The 21668-nt window shown below is 51.8% G+C and overlaps 1 protein-coding gene across 1 annotated transcript; it reads left to right on the top strand.

The window, feature by feature from the left end:
- The first annotated feature begins 4461 nt into the window (after positions 1 to 4461).
- On the top strand, positions 4462 to 19895 carry PGAP6 (post-GPI attachment to proteins 6). Its single transcript, XM_088523127.1, is given in 14 exon segments — positions 4462 to 4582; positions 9177 to 9320; positions 9323 to 9353; positions 11014 to 11221; positions 11309 to 11442; positions 11839 to 12104; positions 12375 to 12703; positions 13462 to 13555; positions 14138 to 14261; positions 15037 to 15173; positions 17550 to 17728; positions 18413 to 18559; positions 18986 to 19102; positions 19388 to 19895. Coding segments are annotated over 14 exon segments (2328 nt in total). The 3' UTR covers positions 19685 to 19895.
- Positions 19896 to 21668: the final 1773 nt, after the last annotated feature.

The raw sequence follows: 21668 nt of genomic DNA, 5'->3' as shown, positions 1-21668 counted from the left end.
TAAAAAGGGAACTAAAATAACATCAAGAGAACAGGTTTGACAGTTTTGACTTATCCAATCAGCCGCAACAGTTTTGCCACTCTCCGGAGGGTTCACAAACAGCTTTGTCCAGGTGGCTTGGACATTACTCATATCAGCATCCGATAAAAAAAGTCCTGGCCACTAGAGAGTGTTTTTTTCTGCAAAAGGGAGAGGTACAAGTGAGGTTATAAGATGCTGTCTTTGCTTTTAGAAAAAGTCAAGCATCCTATATGAGTTTGCCAAGCATTTCCCTTTCAAAATGCATTTTGCCATGTAGCAGAGAATGAAGGGGAAGACACAGAATTCATTTCTTACTGAAAGCTGCTCTTAGGACACCAGCAGAGAGATGCTCTAATTGGAAAGAGATGAAGGAAAATGTTCTCATGCATATGCAAACCATTCTCATATATATCTCATATCGGCATCCAGCATGCCAATAGTACCAAGAGTGTTTGGTACAATCTATCAGCCCTTTGCTGAAAAATAATCTGATTTGATGTGTTTTGTTCTTGGAAATAGTAATGGTTGTTACTCATCTCTTTCTTTGTTGACTGTCGCACCATTTTTTGTGAATCAAAGTTGCCTGTTTTACAGTTCCTTAGTTTTTTTCCTTTTATCCCATAATGAAAATAGACACTATTGCCTTTCTTCTGCAACCCCACCATCCTCCACCACTTCTAAAATAAATTGGCTGTTTGGAGATGGTTTCAATCAGCCATTGAGGTAATGGGGATTTTTTTTTTCAGGCAAACAGTTTGAAAACACAGGAATGATTTAAATATGCTTTAATTCACTCTTTTCAGAATCTACACACTTTCTCCAATTAGTGTTTTGCCAGTTGTGTTAAGAGCTTCATCAAAATTGATATTCTAGTGAAGGGTGACTCTGTTTTCTGTTTTCTATGTCTACTTTCTTTGCCCACTGAATCAATGCCTTCTTTGTGAGAGGGCATTGATCGTTTTCTTTTTGGCCTTTCCTCGTTTTATTTTGGACCTTTGAGACCCTAGGGAGTTACCTCGTGCTTTGTGCCTTGCTCTTTTGACTGTGTGCCTAAATGCTTGTGCTGTTTTTTAATATTTGTTGTTAATCAGTTTGTTTCGTCTCCGGTTCATGGTTCCCTTTTCATGTCCGAGAGCACAAATTTACCAGGATAGTTTCTCCCTGCTCTTCCTCTGCATTGGTATGGGTTATACTTGGGTATGGGTTTCTTTTATAGATTTTTCACCAGTGCTTGATTTCTACCAGTGAGACATTTTCGGCACATTTCTTATAGGATCTCACACATCAGGCTACTGTGCTTGCTGGACTTTACTGCCTTGAAGTTCAATGCTTTTACTCTGTCATTCCCTCTCCTTCCTTTCCCAAAAGCCGGGGTTGCTCCCAGCTGAGCAGTCACATCAGACATCGGCAGCTGCACAGCTGTACCAGTCCTGCCAGACAGAGCAAAGCTGATTCAACTTATTTTTTTTTTCCTGAAGTAAAAATAAGCATTAGAGAAAACTGAAACATTGTCTGCTCTCATTTGTAAACACAATATGTTTAACATAAAAAGCAATAGCTTAGGAATATTCTTTGCTGGTCCCCCTCAAAGTTAACCCATTAGGAATCCAGGCCTCTCTCTGTGAGCTCCCATGACTGGCAAGGCAGGAAGGGTGATGAATCCCCTTTCCTCGGAGATGTTCAGGAGAGAACACACCTCTTAGATCTTATATCCAAGATGAGAAGGAGCTGGTTGGTGGTTATGTGATGTTGGTGACAGATTCCTTTTCAGGGCCATCCCTGCTATATCAGAGTTACTCATCAGCTAAGTGGGGAAAACTTTCCATAATTGTTCTGCACTGCTTTCCCACTTCCTCTGTGTGGCTGACAAAGTCTTTTTTTGGTAACGAGATCTAGCCAGATTTCCACTGAGGTTGTAACACTAGCAACTCCTGTCATTGAGATGACGATGTTTTCCTGTCAGCTCTGCTTGATGCTGTCTCCTGGGAATCGATTACATTTTCAAAACAGAGATGGGAGTTGACTGGAAATGTAAACATCGTTTTGTCCCATCTTCCTACTACCCACCAGCCACATGAGAAGGTCCAAATGTGGTTAGGAATGGTGAGACTGGGAACACAAATACTGGGTCGGATCATTGGTCCGTTTCACTCCATGTTTTCTCCAGCAATAAGCCATGCTATTTAGGAGAGCGCAGGAGCCTGGCTGTTTCCAGCCATGCATTCCCCCATGCTCCCCCAGCATCCACAGCAGCAGCAGCAGTAGCAATTTCAGAGAGTACATTCCTGCCTATTGCATCCAGCATCTGTTTATGGACCTGTTGTCCATGAATTTGCCTGTCCCTGTATAAACTTGCTGATCCTATTTATTTCCACAGCCTCCTGTGGAAGCAGGTTCCAGAAGTTCAGCCTCCCTGTGTCGTGTAGAAAGTCCCTTTTATCCATTTTAAACTAGTCTCGTGGATGCACTGTATCACGAGTACTGCAGGATCTGATGACCACCAGTTCCACACGCACCTCACCTGCCACTGTCAGGATTTTGTAAACTTTGTCCTTTCAGCTCCCTCCTCTCCAGGCTGAAAAACCCAGCCTTCCCAGGCCCTCCTCACAAAGCAGCTGCCCCATCTCCTGAATTATCTCAGTTGCCCTTCCTGGTATTCCCTTTATGCCCACTAGTTCTTAGATTCAAAGGCCAGAACCGCAAAGATGTGGGTGTACCCAGCTTTTACCTATCAGCCAAATGATACCCTCTGTGTTGTCCTTAGAGCCTTTCCTGATGATGTCACAGTGTTTTGCTGGCTTTTGAGGCTACTTCTGCATTTCAAACCTACAATTTTGGTGACTCATCAATGAAGACTCCAGGATCTCTTTGCTGAGCTGGGACAACCAGTTCAAGTTCAACATCTCCTGTTTTAGATAACATTTCCCTAGCTGTGTCACCTTACCTATCCTGAAGCTGGTCAGGCACATATTTTCCATTAATGAATAACATTGAATGCTTCATGGAGCAAACTTGGGACTGAGAATTGGAAAGCTGTATTTATTTTGCTGCACATTCTCTGGTTTGTATCATTCCCTTTGCTGGGCTGCCTTGAAGGACGATATGGAAGAGCACAACCACTTCTAGGAACCAGCTGGTGTCTGGCCTGCTCTATATGGGCAAGAGAGGAAAGGAGACCTTGCAGTGACTGTCAAATGGCGCATTTGAAATTGCAAAGCCCTTTAGCCGAAGGGGAGGGAAAAGAGAGCAACCCACAGAGCTGCTAAGACAACGGCAATATTTTAATGATCTCAGGTGTTTGCAGCAGCTATCAGTCCAGAGGCAACATGTCCTATAGCATCCACCACACCAGGCAGTGCTGGAATGCTTAGCCAAGGGAACAGAGGCAGGTCTAAGGAACATGAGGCATGAGAAAACAGATATTGAACCTTGTTGGTGATTTGACTCTGCACTTATCCTTGGAGCTCCTAAACCTTGACTTTGAACCCCATGGTCAGTCTATGAGGAGAATAATTAGAGGTCGCAAGTTATTTGTAAGGACTGAGTGATGATGAACTGATTGATGTCTTTGAGTTGAACGCTAAGTTAACAAAGAGTGGGAATAAAATTTTGTTTGGTCTTATTTCAGAAGAGCGACCTTTTAGCAATAATAAATTTAACTGGGTGAACTCAAGGCTGATGGGGAAGACGCTTGCCATTCCTTAGAGCAGAACTTGCAAAAATGCTCGGCGTCATTCCAAAGAAAACATCAAAGGGATATTGGGGCTTATGAAAAATGGGGTGGAGAAGGACTAAGCAATAAAGAGAGCTTCATGTTCATGAAATGTGCGAGTGGAGTAAAAACAGATAAATCCTCCAAGCTAGAGGTAAGCTGATATTGTAGAAATAAATACCAAATACAGTGTCTGCATTCAAGAGGAGGCAGGAAGCGGAGCAGGCTGTCGTGGATCTTTTAGCCTCCTATCAGTAATATGCTGGGCGTTAGAATAAGATTTCTGAGAAAGAAATGACCAAAGAGGTGGTGGTGAATTGGACTCTGTGCATCGAAGGTTAGCAAGGACAGTGACACGGATACGCAGTGAGTCTCTCCTTCTCCGCGCCGTTAGGACACCGGGGCGCTGCCCTGGGGCTCCCGTGGAGCTCCCACCGTCCCGGGGTGCCCTCAGGGTCCTGTGGGATCCTGGGGCTCCGCAGGGCTATCCCGGCTCATCCCAGGGTCCTGCGGGACTGACCGGGCTCCGGAGCCGCCCCTGCAGCGCGGGGGTCCCCGGGGGTCCTCCCGCCGCGCCCGGCGGGGCTCCGGGGCCGGGGCGGGCGCGGGGGCGGGCGCGGGGCGGAGCGGCGGCGGCGGAAGCGGGCGGCGGCGGCGGCCACCGCGGCGGCGATGGGGCCGCGGGGCGGGCGGCGGCGGGCAGCGATGCCGGGATAGCGCGGGCGGCCATGGCGCGGGGAGCCGGCCCGGCGCTGCGCCCGCCGCTCGCGCCGCTGCTGCTGCCGCTGCTGCTGCCGCGGCTCCTCGCGCTCCCCGCCGGCCGCGGCAACCGCACCGGCCCCGGCACCGGTGAGTGCCGCCGGCGGGGGGGTGCGGGCGGCGCGGGAGCCCCGCGCGGGCGGGCGCTGCGGCGGCGCCGCGGAGGGGGCGCGGGGCAGCCCGGGGGCTGCGGCGGCGCCTCCCGCCGGACAAGGTCACCTCAGCGCGGCCGCCCGCGGGCCCGGCCGGGCCCGGCGCGGGGCAGCCGGGCGGGCGCCGCCGCCTCGGCCTGCGGTGCCCCCGCCGCGTCGCGGCCCGCGCCGTGTTCGGGAGCGGAGCCGGGGGGACGCGTGTGGGGAGACGCGTGGGGACAGCCGGGTGGGACGGAGCTTCGGCCGGAGGGTTATGAATCCGTCCTTGACCTCGGAGGAGGGTGCGGGGACACTGCGGAGACAGGACCGGTAAGGGGTGCACCTCCAAAAGAAGGAGCCAGGCTAGGATGGGGCCCTGAAAACCAGGAGGTTACGTCCCCAGGACCCTCTGTTTCCTCAGAGGATGAAGACATCTGTGGAGAATCGACCACATGTTCCTATGGAGGGAGCGGAAGGTTGTGCCCAGAGCGCGGGCCTGAGAGCTGCTCATAAGCGCTCGGCCAGGTACAGCAGGCGCGCTGAGCTGCGGGTCCTGGTGCCCGCTGGAGAGACGTGCTGCGCTGGGGTCTGCGGGTTAAACATCTCTGCCAGGGCAGGATGGTGCTTTGGCCTGGCCTCACTGGGCGCCGTGGAGCTACGAAGGCTCATGAAGGAGCTACGAGAGCTACATTGCTCCTTCTCCAGGCGAGATCAGGGCCTGAACATGGGCAGTTCTGCCCTGTTTGGGTTGTTTGTTTTTAGAGTGCTTTGAGTATATCAGTGCGGTGGGGCAGGAGCGTCCTGAGCGGGCCGGAGAAGAGTTTGTTTGTTTTAATGGAGCGGCAGGCTGCTGTTTGCCATGGTGTTTGCCATGGAGCTCTGTTGGCGATGTGGCAGAGGCCGTGCTGGGGACGTGTCCAGGGGACACATCTCACCCTCCCGAGGGTGAACCGGTGTATGTGGCATTGAGGAAGCTTGGGGACGTGCGGCTGTACCCCTGCGTCACCCCGTCACAGACGTAGGCTTACACTGAGGGTGATTAACCTTTGCCTGTTGATCATGGTTTTTGTGCTGCACTTCCTCATCGCCTGCAAAACCACCCCAGCAACGTAGATCGCTCCAGGCAGCTGATGGAGATGTCCTTTTGCCCGAGGTCCACCCTCCTCTGGCATCCTGCTAGCTGGGTTCCCAGCCCTGAGGAAAGCTACCCCATGTTTGAGGTGTGTTATTTGGTTTCCCTTGGCACTGTTCTGCTGGTTAGGAAGATGCCACGTTAGGGTTAGGTTTGAGAGCTGCTGAAGATCAGCTCCTCTCCAGGAGTCAGTGGTCCCATTTCTGGGACTTCCGAAGCTCAGGTTTTGACAAACTAGAAGAATGGGGTTTCTGTGCTATTATAAATGGCCAAACAACCTGCCACATGTCTTGTCTTGAGTCAAACTGATTGCTGTCCATGTAGCTTGTCGCACGAGTTTTCATACGCTCTGTAAGTGCCTTTAAAGCTACTGCTTGGCCTGATCTCTGCACAAGGATGAGCCTGGTGGCTTTGGAGTGCTGGCTCTCCTGCTTAATTCTGGAAGTCCAGAGAGATGTGAATCTGTTTTTAAATGGACCTCATCCATTTCATGGGAAGTCCTGAAACCAGTGGTCAAGCTAACGTTTCTAAACTAGTCTGAGAAAACTTTTGGATGAATGATCCCAGGCTCTTGTAGGTGGATCTTTATTCTGAAATTCAGATAACATCTCCTCTATGCATCTGTGATTCTACCCTGGGCTGTGTGTTATCTTACAAACCACTTTGGTTTATTTTGGATAGTACTTTTGGACCTCGTTTGCTCTCAGGAGGAGGATATTGTTAAATGTCAAACAGGTATTGTTTCCACCCGCTCCCACTGAGATTCCGTTTTTCAGCATACTGAACAGGATAGCGACTAAGAGCACAGTAAATACTACCAAACACTCCCTTAATGCAAATATGCTGTAGGAGCACATGCCTCGCTTTCGGTGACCTGTCTTTCTGGCTCTTCTCTACTGATGTGCAGTTTTATCTGCCTGCAGTATCTCCCTGCCAACCCAGGCTGAGGGGGCTTTGGGAGGGAGCTTCTCTGTTCTCTGGGTGCAGGTCTGAAGCGCCCAGCAAAGCCTCAGAGCAGCAGCTTGACAGACCATCTCCAAGTCTAGCTGTTTGCGACTGGACTTTGTCCGCACTGGTATTTTGTTGCTATAACCACAGCTGTTGTGCTAATCTAGTCAACTGCTGCAGGCTGTGGTTTATCGTGCTCATCAGGAGTAATCAACACTCTCCATCACTTGGTTGCTTTAATTTTGCAGCCTGCCTGGCCTCTTCTTCCCAGAAAGAAGTACTTCTTCAGCTTCCTCAGGTGCTTCAGCCTGACCCTTTGAGGTAAAGGCCTTCTGGATGGGTGCAAACTCTGCAGTTCGGCTGTGTGGAGCCTGACAGCCCGTGGGAGCAGAGCAGGTTGTGCCATGGGCAGGCACTGGCACAAAAGCTTCTCCTGTTCAGGCTGCCCGATACGACCTGTTCCAGTAAACAGTGCCAGTGCTGGCCCAGCTGTCATCAGTCCTTGTGTCCATGACTGCCCTTCTCCTGTGCGTATGGGTTTGCAGGAGTGCCCGTGCACACAGTGTGCACACAGAGCCCAGCTGAGGGTATAGAAGGTGCTGGTTAAAGACAGCTCCCTTCCATGTGCTCCAGAGATGACTGAGGTTACAGGGGGTTGCAGCTGATCCCATCTCTACTCTTGTCTATGATATCCCACACGCTGTACTGACATGACAGCTAGAGCGTCTGCTTGAAAAGCCCCTGTTGTAGTATCTGCTCTTTGTGCTGATTACTATTCCTGGGGAGCACAGCTGGATTGCTGTTGTCACTGTGTGAGGACTGTGCCCCCACGCTGTGCTTTGCCCTGTAAGTTGGCTTCTTGCTGTTCTGTACTATGGATTCAGCCTTCCTGTGTGACCTCCTGTAGCTCTAAGTGCTCTCTGTTTGCTGGACCCTGTGGGTGTGGGGCTGAACACATGCAAAGAGGGAGCTCTGTCCTTCTGCAAGCACGTGTCTTTCCTCGAAGAGTGGATTCTGCTATTGCCCTTTGTGTTGGCAGCAGAGAAGACTGTGTGGTATTTTTTGCTTGCCTCCTTCCTCCTTTCTTTGTTGGGTTTGCAATGTGCCTGGAGGCTTTAGCTTGATAATTTGCCAGGAAGTTAAACCCATCATTAGCCTGTGTCTTTGCAGTGCCCTGGGTGTGGGCCAGCATGCTTCCTGCTTTGGGGCACGAATCGTAGTTCTTGCTAGGATTAGCTTCCTCCTGGCACCACAGCACCAAGGCACGTGCTCCCATCCTGCTCTGACGCCTTTCTCAAACTCATCGGCCCTGTGTGCTCCCACACGATCCTCAGCAGGGTCAGGCGGAGGGAAGATGAACAGTGCTGCCTGATCCAAACGAGGAACCTCCTTTTGGAAGCTCCTTGTTGAGGGAATTGTAAAGTAGAAAGGAGCATCTGGAGCGACTAGTTAGAGATGTGAGGATTTATTCTTGCATTACTCTCGCTGCTAGGAGCTATATCTTCTGGTGGGTAGAAGGGTTTAGGCTCCACTGTCTTAATTTCCTGTAATTTTGCCCCGCTTCTAAGTCTGGAATGAGGTTTCTTTTCTCTCCCTGAGTTGTCTTGTTGGTTTCTTGATGATCCCAATTGTCACTACCATAATTTTACATCTGAAATCATCCACAGACTTGGGAGATCTGTAGAGCTGAGGATGAGGTTGGATGGAGGGTCTAGATAGTCCTGATGGCACTTTCTTTGAATGACCCTTGTCCTCTCACTTGAGTTGCAACCTACTGTAGGCCTGTTGTCACCATTCAAATGCCTTCCTTCCATGGAGGAAAAACTTCAGACTTTGGAAAGTGCCCTGAAAACTAAGTTAGGTCTGCAGCGTGTGAATTTTTATCATGTTGCAAGTTATAGGAAGACAACATGTTCTGCAATACATGTGTCGCAAGCCATATAAGAGTGATTATCTTCAGCCTGTGCCCCCAGCAAGAAAGGAACAGGACACAACCCTTGTCTGTCTGCACCATAAACTGCTGGTGAACTCCCCATGTGCTCTCCTCTGTGTGCTCTCCTCGTCTGTCCCAGCCATCTGTAATGTGCTGCTGGCCCCGGCTGCCGGACTGTGCTGCTGCTTTCTCCACCATGTTGTCGTGTGCCATAAACTATTCCTCCAGGTATTATTCTCCTTCTCAGTCTCTCAGAGGTGATCTGTCATCCTTCGAGAATATCTCACAGGGTGGCTACTTTTTCCTGATCTCTGAGTGACAGTTTGGCAGTAGGAATGGGGACAGTACTGACTACTTTTTCCTGACTTGTTGCTCGGGAGAAACACAGACAATCACAATACTTTGTGGCAGTGGGATGAGAGATCAAAGACACAGAAAGACTCCTGTCCAGTGACTGAAAACTTCTGTGTGCTGCTGTGAATTTAGCCCTGTAACCTGGCCCGCAGTCACCCCAGCAATTGCTCTGCTCTCTGCTTTCAGACTCGCTGTACGTCTCCGAGTACTTCTCTCAGAGTGCACAGAAGCTGTCCTTCTACAGCTGGTATGGGAATGCCAAGCTCTTCCACTTCCACGTGCCAGAAGACACTGTGCTGCTTCGCTGGCTCCTGCAGGCATCCAGGGGAAAGGCCCCGAGTGCACCGACATGGAGGTCACCGTGTACGTATCTCTGCCCTTGCTTGCACACATGGCCTCTCCTGTCCTCCTCGGGTCCTTGCTGCTCTTCGTGGCAGGTATCTCTTCAGAGGAGGCTCTGGATCTGCTCCCCAGCTGCAGCAGGCAGTTTCTTGGTGTTGCACTAGCACTGGATCGCCAAATTTTAACAAATAGGAGCATGTCGTGACTGTGTTACTGTTGGATCTGGGGGATCTTGATTCAGTGTTTAAGAGATGCCTTAGAAATGCTGCAAAGAGCTTCACAATGAGACTAGTGTTGCTGGTCCTGAGCAAAGGTGGGTTGGGCCCTTTCTGTCTCTGATAGGATCCTGCACATGGTGCCAAAGGATGTGGCAGAATGACAGGGGGCTTGAGAGGAAGCTGGGAGCTTTTCTCTTGAGCTCTTTTGAGGAGCGTGAACTCTGCCCACAGAAGGGATAAAAAAGCAGTGCTGAATATTAGTGACCCAGGAACATTAGAAGGTGGCAAATTCAATGCCAGTGAATCAAATGCTGCCCAAAGCTGTATTTGAGTTGTTGGAGGGTTTAAGACCAAGAATTTACAAGGGTGGGAGGGTGAATACTGATAAGGAGTGTGAAACTTTGGGCTGTGAGGGTTCCGCGTTATCTGGGAAGATCCCTTCCTTAGGGATACTTGAATTTTTTGGAGACCTTATGGGTCTGGGATCTGCTCCAGAGGAGTCTTGAGAGCAAATGAAATTTGCTGGTTGACCTGTGCTTCAGCTGGTCTCTCTTGGATACAGATCTTTGCTCATTGCTGCTCCAGGTCAGCCTCAAATAGAATATTTTTCAGTCTTGGGCTTCCCAAAAACATTGTCCATTAATTTGGAGGGAGTGAGGGATGAGGAAAGAGCTAAATGTTAATTTTAAAAAAGAAGAAGATCAGTCCAGCTGATCTTCTTGATATTCTGAAGATAAGTCCAGCTAAGTTAAGGTGGGTTGTTAATACATCACCTGTAATGTTTGCTTGCTGGACCTGTTATGTCCGTTGTTCTGCTGCAGTACTCTAGTAGTTTGGAAATGGAGCAAATTACATGCCAAATTGGCTGCCCAGATAAATATGCCCTGTATTACTTAGCTTTACTAGTATTTCAAACCACAGGCTGTTTGTTTATCTTGAAAGCAGAAGTACCCGTGGACTAAAGTCAGTCACATGGACCTTCCCTGGTAAGTGTTTTTTAGGCTGTCTGTCCTCCTTAAAGGAGGCAATGGGAGAGATGCAGATCTTAGCTATAAAAAGAAAGCTCTTAATTGACGATTTAGCCTAGCCAGCTGTAAGGGGAATTTGCTGATGGTTTAAAGGAAAAAAAAAAAAATAAAAGTCTTGCGACTGCAGCTTAACCTTAGTAAACACTGTGGAAGTTTGCTTTCAGGCTTGATAGAATCATGTAAATCCTTATCTTAATGAGCAGGCAAGTTAAATCAATCTCTAAATAAATCTAAGATAGCTAAAACCAGCCACTTCTCTCCATTCTCCGATAAAAATCATGATCTGTGCTCTGCTGTAAAATACAGGTTGTCCCCAACATGTTCCCTTTCTGATCTCAGACCTGCCTGGCTGTCCACTGATAAATTTATATCCCAGTTTATTCTGCAGGAGGTATTTGCATCCCATGACTGATTTGCATGTCGGTTTCTCTGCAGGCACTTTCGCTATGGAGCTCCGCCTGTCATTAATCCGCTGGGCACTCGTTTTCCTGCCAACGCAACCGTCCGTCCTTCCTATAACATAAGCATGACACTGAGCAGTGCTGTGCAGAACAACACCTTTGTGAACGTTACCACTCCTGCTGCGGGAGACTGGTTCATCGCTGCGCATCTCCCCGAGGCTGCTGGCCGAATTGAAGTGAAGGTGAGGGCCGTGGCATGGATCTCTCTCGGGATACTCTGTCTGGTGTTGTCTTGTCCTACCTGACCACTCTGTTCTCCCCTCTTGCAGGGTTTCTCCACCCCATGCACCTATATGTTTCAGCCAGATATGTTTGTGCTTAGACTCATTGATATGCCTGTTCTGGAGCCTGGTGTTGCCATGACACAAACGGTCGTCTCACCTGCTAAACCACTGCATGTCAAGTGAGTGAGAGCAGCGGCTGGAAAGGCCTGGGGCAGAGTGGGGGTCAGATTTCCTGCTGGTGCTGTTTAGGGTAAGCCGCTGTTTTTGCCCGAGGCTGGACTGCGCTCTGGAGCTGTGCTCAGAGACCTCTCTGAGCTCTTTAACAAGCTCCTGGCAGTAGAGGGACAGGGTTTGTATGGGGACACATGAGCGGGCGCTGCTCTGACTCCTTCAAGTAGTCTTAGAGGTTTAACTGCAGGAGTGGATTTGTTCTTAGAGACATTACTTCTGGGCAGGATTTTGACAACCAGGGCAGTCTAATTCTTGCCGCAAAGCCCCTGGCGCATCGTGGTGGGTCGTGGCTGGCTTGTGTTCAGAGCATGGTCTGTGCAAGTTGCTGGTTCCTCCTCCCGCAGGGTCTTTGTTCCCAAGTACACCGCCACGATGCGGTTTGAGCTGCAGAGCTGCGTGGCGAGTGAGCAGAAGGCCTGTGCTGTGCGGGTTGTGCTGGGCTCCATCACGCTGCCACAGTCTTTCCAGAGGATCCTCACCTGCACCGGGAATGTAAAATGCAGCCTGAGCCTGGATTCACCCCCCTGGGAGAAGTGGCTGCAGATCATGGTGGAGAATCTTGGCACTGCCAATACCGATGTGTCTGTGGAGATGATGGCTTCTTTCACAGGTGGGTTTCCACTCCCTGCAGCTCCATGGGAAGGACCATGGGCAACCTGGACCTTTGGGTGACTGTCACCAGTGACTTGCATTCCCAAAATTCTTATTGCCTGGGCATAATCTTCCAGGCTGGGGCCTAGTTGTTGCTTTGGGATCAAATGTGTAGTTTCCAAAATTCACTGAAGATGGATAGTCCCTGGACCTGCCTGTTTGGAAATTCCGTAGAAATTTCGAATGTCCTGGTTGTGCTGACTCCTTCTTTTTGTCATTTTCCTTACAGCTTGCAAACTGGGAAGTACCAGTTCATTCCTTAACTTCAGCAGTCTTAACCAGAACCAAACTGGTCCCAGACCAGGTAACACAGGAACAGCAGGGAGCCACGCTCTGCCTGCAGGAGAAGCCTCACGCAACGCATCCGACCAGCAGAGTTTCTGTCTCCAGAGTCAGCCTGTTGTTCGTGAGGACCTGGACGTTGTGTCTGTGCGATACAGGCTCTTGAACGGTCCCAGTGTGCCTGTGTACTCCGTCTTCCCCACCCTCCTCTTCCTCGGTTTGAATACTGGCATGGACAGCGGGGGTTCCCTTGTGGTGAATCTCCTGCTTAACAAGGTACAGTAGGCTTATTTGTATGATTGCCTTCTGTTAGTGAGGCTGGTGTCTGTCCCTGCTCCCAGCCACTTTGTAGCAAATGACAGGAGTTGTAGGTACCAGTGGGCCTGTTCCCCTTTCCTTTCTGCTGTTACAGAACACTCTGAGCTTTTTCTGGCCACATCTAGCTACTTGCCACTTCCCAGTTCAGATTTGAATGCCGTAGCTCGTTGGCATGTGGCAATGACGTGGGGGAGAGGACCTGGGAAGCAGACATCTCCCCATCTCCATGGGAGCCTGGAGCTTTGCCACCAGGAGAGGAGAGTGATCAAGGAAACCCAGGGACGTTCCTGCCTGAGTCACTGATGCTCAGACTCCCGCAGTGACGTGTGGAAATCAGTTTCCCTGAAATCCTGACTAATGAAGCTTATCTCATAAGACAGTTTGCACTTCCCTGAGGGCTGGAGCAGGGCAACCATGTGATTGTGCAGGGGAATGAGCTCGTGGGGGCCCCCAAGCTAGGGGCACCTCTCCCCATGCCATCCCACTGGCAGAATGTCCCGCCCTGCCTTCCAACAAGCACATGATGCAATGACAGTGCAGGCTGAGAGGGGTGCAGTGCCCAGAAAGAGCTGGGGAGTTGTTCATTGACTTTGATGCGCAGGATTTAATGCCACCCGCTGCTTCTGCAGGGCATGGATAGCAAGGGAGGTGAAGGGTGTGCAGGAGGGGTGATGTTGAGGCACTCTGTGACCTGGGATGCTTTTCTGTTTGCACAGACGTCCCTGAGCCTGGCCAATGCCACTGTGTTAGCGTGCGTGAGTGCTGCTTCACCAGTGCTGTCCCCCAATGCTACGCAGAACTGCAGCACAGGTATGAGAGCCGCTGGCACCCACTGCCAGCCCAGCTGTACTGTATCAACACTTTGCCTTTAGGTTTTGCAGGCTGTTAACTAAGGGAGGTGCTGTGGGAAGCTGTCTCGGTGAAGCTGATTTTTGGCATAAACTCTCCTGAGATCTTGAGCATTCAGACCTGTGCAGGAGGGCTGACATGCAGATGGCAGCCTCCATGGAGCCAGCCTCCACCAGAGGAAGGCCTGTTCCCAACTGGGACTCTTCCATCCTTCTTAGCTGGAGGTTTGGGATGGTCAAGACCCCACTGGTGTGCAGAGAGGCTGAACTCTATGTTGAGGACCAACGCAGCAAGCAGTGGCTGTTCCATGTGCTTTTTGCACTCACTGGCTGTCTAGGCAGGTGCTGAGAGCTGAGGCTGAGCTGACAGGAAGGATGAAGCTCTCTGGGAGCAGGGATCCTCTCCATCACCCCACTGCCTTGCTGGGATGGGAGTGGGGGGCTGTGAGAGTGCCCAGTTATTCTGCAGCTGGTCTCAGCCTGGGATTGCTGTGTGCCCTTCTACTCCTTTCCTGGTATACAACAATAACTTATTTTCTTGAAGCTTTCTTCCAGGGCTACCCTCTGAGTGTGAGCGCATCCTCCACAGAAGCGATGCTGATTGTTCTTTACCCAGAGACCAGTGACTGGTTCCTTTCTCTGCAGCTCATCTGCCCAAAGGGCCAAGGGTGAGTCTGATGTGTCATTTGGGCTTGGAGCTGGCTCGGAACACTCTGCCTCCAGATCCTGCTGCTCTTCACTAATGTGAGCAAAAGCAAATCCCTGTTACTGGTGTCCTGCCTTGTGCCATGGCAGCACCGAGGCTGGGGATGCAGAGCCAGGCCTTGGGGGTAGGAAGCAGGTGACAGTGCCAGCCTGCTGTCTTGTGGCACTCAAGCAGCTTTTTTGGTGCTGAGCTGGCATCTCTCATGCTGACTACATGTGGCTGACAGAGCCTATCACTTGCCTAGATGGGCTTCTGGCTACCCAAGTGAACGGAGCTGTGTTGTAAATGAAAATGCTTTAAAAAGAAGTCTACAATGCAGGCAGCTGTGCTTGCGGTCCAGCAGTCTGCCTTCCTGCTGATGCTTCTGTGTAAGTGGCTAAGTGGGCTCTGCAAAACAGTGCTTGCAAACACTGGGCTGAGGAGCAGCCTGGCTACCTGGGTCAGTTTTAGGGGTCTGAGGAGAGCTGGGGCCCGCCTGCACACAGGTTTGGCCTGCAGAGTGGAGAGGAACTGACTGTGCTTTTAGCTCTGCCTCCAGCCTCCCAGGAGGGGTGAAGCAGATTCACTGCTGACTGGATCCCTCTGCCCAAATGTCAGGAAGCTTTTGCACACATGAGTGGCCTGACTGCAGGACACAGCAAGACCAGGCAGTCTGAGACCCTCCAGAGCAGAGCCTTCCCTCAGCACAAGGCTGCCCATGCAGGCCAGGGTACCAACACAACCTCCTCTTGTTGCAGTGAATGTAACAACGCAGAAGCCAAAGTGACCGTCGTAGCGTACCTCACCCCCTGCTTCAACGACTGCGGGCTGTATGGGCAGTGCAGTCTTCTGAGAAGACATGGCTACCTCTATGCTGGCTGCAGCTGTAAAGCTGGTGAGTGCATTTTCCTAGGAGCCCTTGGCATTTGCTCCAAGGGGAGGTCACGTCCTGTGCTGTAGTGCAGGCAGGGAGCCCTGGAGCCTGCCATGGTTGCCAGACACAGCATGGACCAGGAGCTCCTGCCCCAAGAGCCTACCACAGCCCCAGCGCCTGCAGCCCTTTTTGGACAGGCAGCATTGACATTCACATCCATTTGAGGGCCCTGGGGCTTTGCCAGGTGCTTCTGGGCATCCCCAAAGAGGTAAGGAGGCCAGCAGGGTTTCTTGAAAGTGTCAGATCAAGGGCCTTTCAGGGTAATTTATTAGATAGGGTCCTCATACAGGATATGGTGAAACTGGGCTGTAGGTCCCAGTATGTGCTCTGCCATGGTGATTTCTCTCCTGCCATGAGCCTGTACATGAAGCAACCCTTGTATTCAGAGATGCCCCGAAGGAGGAATGTCTGTGTTAGCTCCTAGTTTTACTAGTGGGATGAGAAGACTCTGGGGAGAGTCATTAGTGTAGGGAAGATGACAGCTCCACTGACTCTGGACAAATACTTGCACCTCTTCTCAGCAGAAGGGCAAGGTGAAGCGTGGTTCTCCACTGCTTTGGTCTTAATCCAGGATGTTACTGCTGTCTGCAGCAGTTCTGTGGCTGAGCTGATAGTGAAAAAGAGAACAGCACTAATTTCCCCGAGGTGCATGAGGTTCTGGGAAGCACAGAGCAACCCAGGGGAAAAGGTGAATGAGGCTGAGGAGATCTTTCTGCTGAATCACCAGGAACAAAGTGCCCTGCCTCCATCTGTGACCCAGAAATACACTGGGAGAGAAATACAGTTTGTTGCGGGCGCTGTGTGCCAGGGATGGGGGAGAAGAGGGAGTATCCATCCAGCTGTTTTGAACAGCACTGTAATGGGATGAATGCAACTTCTGACTCAGTTGTTGAATGCAGAGCGTCTGCACCAAAAAGCAAAAAGGCTTCGTGCCTATAAGAAACTGTCTCAGCTCAATCCTTGGTATCCAGTCAACAGATTAAGAGCTGACCTTACTGTCAATGCTCATACATTGCCCTTTAGGAATTTTTTTACTCCCACCTGTCCTGTGCAGACCTGGATGCCACTTTGATGGACTGTTAAACTCTTCTGAGAAGTCCTCCTAGTGTCCCTGTTTAGATGTAAGCAGATTCAGGTACTTCCCCAAGGACCCAAAGGAGCTGAGTCCTGCCCAGATTAGGAGCACTAAGGGACTCCCAATCCCCAGAATTGGCTACAGAGTGAGAGCGTCAGCCACGTTGTGTAAGTACTGAGGCTGATAGCATTCAACTTCTTCAATGATCAGCACATTCAGGGATGGCACCAGATGGAGGCTTGATTGCTGTGGCAGAGGGCAGGCTTGATGTTCAGCAGGACCTCAATGGACTGAAAAACTGGAAATGTTGGGAATCTTATGAATTTCATCAACGTCCTACCACTGGAACAGAACAACATTGTGCATCTGCACAAGCTGGGGAAAGACCAGCTGGGGGCAGTGCCCCAGAAAAGGACTTTGATGGTCAACAGCAGGTTGGACACAGGATGGACACAAGCCATGTGGCCATGAAGGTCAACTTGCACCCTGAGCTGCTTTGGCAAGGCCATGGCTTTCATGACAGGCACTCGTGAGGCTCTGTCTGAGGCTTTTGGGCCCACTCTGTATAACAGAAATGTTACCAAACTGGAGCGTCCAGAGAAGGGCTGCTGCAATGGTTGGGGCTGCAGCATAAGGCCTGGGAAGAGAGGCTGAGGTACCTGGTTTGCTCATCCTGCAGAAGAGGAGGTTGAGGAGGATGTAATTGTACCTTGCACTGGCCACAGGTGTGACAGGAACTCGGGAGATGGGCTCCTCTCAAGCAGACACAGGGAAAAGGCAGGAAGCCCTGGATACAGGTTGCAACAAGGAAAATCAGCCAAATATAAGGAAATGGATTTTTCTCCATGAGAGCTGTTCAGTTTTGCACACTATCCAGAGAGGTGGTAGGACCTCCATCCTTAGAGACTCCTTAGACCTGCTCAAGGCCCAGAATAACCTGTTGGGCTTTGCAGTCAGCCCTGCTCAGAGCAAGAGGTGGCACAGGAGGACAGTGACTTCCTTGATGTTTTGTATCATTCTCTCCTTAGTTCCTGGGATCTGCAGGGGTCTTCTCTTGCAGAGCTTTAAGAGCATTAGCCCAAGCAACCGATTCCCAAACAGTTGATGTATTACCAGCAAGTAGCATGTGTGTGTTGAGTTACCATGGGGATGGCAAGCAAGGGCTAGTCTGGGCAGGCCCATGTTGTGCATTCAGCGGCCCCTGCTGTGTGGGAATTACCTAGGAGACCTTCTCAGGCCTCAGGCTGGGCTCTGCTCCGCAGGTTGGAGTGGGTGGAGCTGCACGGACGATACCAAGGCGCAGTCTGTCAGCGCGCAGAACCTGGCCACCCTTCTGCTCACACTGAGTAACCTCATGTTCCTGCCAGCAATCGTGGTTGCTGTCTATCACTACTGCCTGGTGGAGGCCTCTGTCTACACTTACACTATGTTCTTCTCCACGGTAAGAATTGCCTGTGTTAGTACCCCTGCCAGCACCAACTGCGCTATCCCACTGCCACGATAATGAGGAAGCAAGTCCTGCCTGCTTGGACTGAGGTCCTTGATGGAGTAGTCCCATCCTGGAGCTCTGTGAGGAGCTCTTGGGTTCACCGCGTGAGCACCTTAACAGATATGTTCTGCCCCTTCAGAGCTCAACGGGAGTGTTATTCCACTGAGCTCTTCCTGCCCATGCTGTGGGAGCTTACATTTGGGGTTGGGACTGTGGGGAGCTGAGATGGGTTTGGAGCTCGGAGCACATTTATTGCCGTGCTCTAAAGTGCGTAGCATTCTCCAGGACCCTGAGCAGCATCCAGAGGGCTGCGCTGCCCTGAGCAGGCTGAGCTGCTCTCTCTTGGGCCTGACGTTTACACTGGGGCTCCTTGTTGCACTAGGCGCCTACGGAGCTGCTGACTCCACCACAAAGGACAGGGTTGAGCAGGGAGATGCTGCCCTAGGAGCTCTCCCTGCTGCTGGGAGGGCACAGGTTGGTGGTTGCTCTCCAGCTGCTTTCCACAGTCTTGTGGTAGTTTGCAGCTGTCTGGAGATACTTCCAGGAGGGATCCTGGCACAACGGGCTTTTCTCCTGCATCTCCTTCCTGGGAAGCACTGGATTCATGCTTAGTTTTTGTTCTTGCTCTTGCTCTAGTTCTACCACGCGTGTGACCAGCCAGGCGTTGCTGTGCTGTGCATTATGGACTATGACACACTACAGTACTGTGACTTTCTGGGGTCCGTGGTGTCCATCTGGGTGACGATCCTGTGCATGTCCCGGGTGAAGAAGATTCTGAAATACGTGAGTGTGGGGTCCTGGCCCGAGCCGCAGGGTGAGGCGGCCGGGTGGCGGCGGCCGCGCGGTGCCCTCTCGCGGCAGCGCTCCAATAGCACAGGCCGTGCAGCGGCTCCTGCACCGCGCCGAGCTCCCGGGACAGCCCTCCTTGTGTTTGTCACTTGGTGCTGCCCTGATTTTCAAACCAGAGAGTGGTCTTGTCCCAGGAGTTGCTGCATGACCTGCATGCCTGTTGGGACTGGGTCTAAGGAGGGTGAGAGGGAAGATTTGTGAGTCCTCTGGTTTCTCGTGCTGAAGGTGCAGCTCCTAAGCCATGCAGGCAGAGCTGGGCAGCTGGAGGGGAGGTTCTGCCTAACTTTAGGCTTTGGCATGGCTGGCTGTGCTTTGGCATCTGATGAGATCCTGGTGTTAGTGCTGCTGTCTCACCCACAGGTCCTTTTCCTCCTGGGGACTCTCTTCATTGCCATGTCTCTGCAGCTAGACCGCAGGGGAGTCTGGAACATGATGGGTCCTTGCCTCTTTGCCCTCGTCATCATGATTGCAGCATGGGTGAGTAATGGGAGCCAAGCAGGAGGTGCTGCCCCTGGTTCCCTTCCAAAGAGCAGTGGTGGCAGAGCACGCCCCAGACACCAGCCCACTCGCATCCACAGGCCGATCTCTGCACAAGAGATGGGCCCGAGGCAGGGGAAAGGCTGAATTTCCCTGGGGACAGCAAGCAAACTCTCTTGTCATGAGGACTGGCTGGTTGATGGGTGCTCCTAGGTCAAGCAACGCTGCTAATTTTCCCTACACAACCTTGTGGCTGACTACCCTTTTTTACTGTCCCACCTTCAGGTTTACCACGGAGTGAAGCGCAGACGCTGCTACCCCTCCTCATGGAAGCGCTGGGTTTTCTACCTCCTACCAGGGATCACCTTGGCTTTCATCGCCATCTCAGTATATGCATTCATGGAAACCAATGAAAACTATTACTACACCCACAGCATTTGGCACGTGCTGGTGGCGAGCAGCGTTGCTTTCCTGCTCCCACCTCGGGAAAAACATAAGAAGCCCTGGGCCTGGTCACAGAAACTCACCTGCCGCTATCAGATTTGTCAGAATGACCGCGAGGAGCTGTATGCTGTGACCTGAACTGCTTGGCTGCAGGTCACAGACACAAGGGGTTAGTCAGGTTGCTTTTTGCTAGACCAGCCTGCGCTGCCTCTCCGTAGCACTTTGGCAATCCTGTTACATGCTCATTCAGTGGCTGGAACGGCACAGGAGCTGGACTTGGATGTAAAGGTGCAGAGGGGGAGCTTGTCTTACAAAGACAAGTTGGAGCTCTCTGCTTTTCTGCTGGGACGGAGCAGGCCTTCGTGGTTTTAAATGAAGGAATAGTCTGCCCCCACCGCTCTTGTGGCCCAGGGGTGGACTTGCCACCCCTTCTTTCCCTTGAGCTGTGTCTGTGAGGCTGAGGCATGGCCCGTTGTGCACTGGGGCCAGGGCTTTGGCCATTAGGCTTTCCCCTGCACTCACTCTCCTGGCAAGGAGCTGTGAGGCAGCGATTTCCCCTGCTGCCCTGCTCTCAGAATTTGATTTGCTAAGAGAACAGGTTTCCCCTGTGCCTGGCCTGGAGGCAAATGCTGCCAAGTACCCTTGGTGCTGATGGGTAGCTGTTTTCAGTGTACACTGGAAGCATTGCCATCTCCAATGCAAGACTGGAACCTCTCCCGAAACAGGTGGTGCTGCTTTTACCTAGTCCTGATTCCGGAGGGGATTCATGAGACTGTGACTTGGGCCCAGATTTAGGGTCAAGGGAAAAAAAAAAGTGCAAGAGGCATCGGCAGCATCTGACCCAGGGTTGCAAACCATGCAGCAGTGCAGGGATTTGGTTTCTATTTTGGTCCTCTTAGCTCATTTGGAAGGAACCAGGCTGCTGCCCTGTGCCCCCTTCCTCAACGTTCAGGTATTCATTGTCTTCCTTCCCTTCCTGGGTTCATCAAACATTCAGCTCTGCCCTGGCAACGCCGTAGGTGGCAAAATCGCTCAGGACTGCAGCCAGGTCGGCAGTGTGCTGTGGCCCTGCTCCTGCAAGGGAAGCAGGTAAAGCTGCCCCTGGCTCCAGCCTCTTTGGACAGCAGCAGCTCGCTGCATGCCCACGTTTGGCTGAGATCAGGGTGGGCAGACTTGGAATCTGGGGCCCTGGAGCAGCTGAGGCCTCAAGGCACGCAGCAAACCTTGCAATAGTCTGAGCATGGCGTGGTCTTAACGGTGGGTTTGCTAGCGCGTGCTTCGAACCTGGGCTTCACCCAGCACGTTCCCTGTGCTCTGCATACAGCATCACACCCAGGCTGTGCCTCCCTGCTCTCGAGCTGCTCACAGGAGCAGGATCTCTGCATTCCCCTCTGCTCCCCGCTCCTTCAGCGCTGGCTGTGAAGCTGGTGCCTGGCACCCCCCAGCCAGGATCGTGGGGGCTGCTGCCACCTACGCCTGGCAGCGGGGATTTCTGTGTGACTGGGCTCACTCGAAGGGTTTAGAGCAAGTGCCTGTTGCTGTGTCTGTGGCTGTTGTCTGGGGAGGTTTCCAAATTCTTCCTAAACCTTCATGCTTTTGTGGGTGAGGTGTGAGCAGACCACCCTGCAGGGCCAAGGAATGAGAGGAATCTTTGAAGACCATGAAAAAACAGTGTCTAAACAAACATGAGTGCCTTGTATGGAGGCTGGATGTGCTATGGAGTTGGGGCTGATCTCAGGCCATTGCAGTGTCCCAATCAAGCCAAAAGCATCTCCACTGGCTCCCGAGGTAGCTCTGGTCTGTGGGGCATCTCTGTCACCTTAGCCTTAGGGAGAGCACATAGACACCCATGATGCTGTATGCGAAGCAAAGGGAATGGTAGGGTAGTCTTTGCCCATCCTCCTTATAGAGATAAGGGCTCCAGGGTGTTGCTCCTTGCTGGTTTATTCCAGCTGTGGTGGATAGCAGAGGGGGATCAGGAAGGAGCTCCGAGCCGCGTGGCTGCTGCTCTGCCTGCAGCTGCGCAGCCTGCACGTTACAGCTCTCCGCCTGGCCCTCGGGGCGAGCTCACTCCTGTCCCAAACCGTGACCCCAAGCATCACTACCGGTCCCCTACCTTGGG

Source organism: Tinamus guttatus, unplaced genomic scaffold, assembly GCF_059628265.1.
Source record: "Tinamus guttatus ecotype Peru unplaced genomic scaffold, ASM5962826v1 Tinamus_guttatus_pri_ptg000172l, whole genome shotgun sequence".
Classification (NCBI taxonomy): Eukaryota; Metazoa; Chordata; class Aves; order Tinamiformes; family Tinamidae; genus Tinamus; species Tinamus guttatus.
Note: the sequence above shows the minus strand (reverse complement) of the source record. Positions and strands in the feature narration are given on the sequence as shown.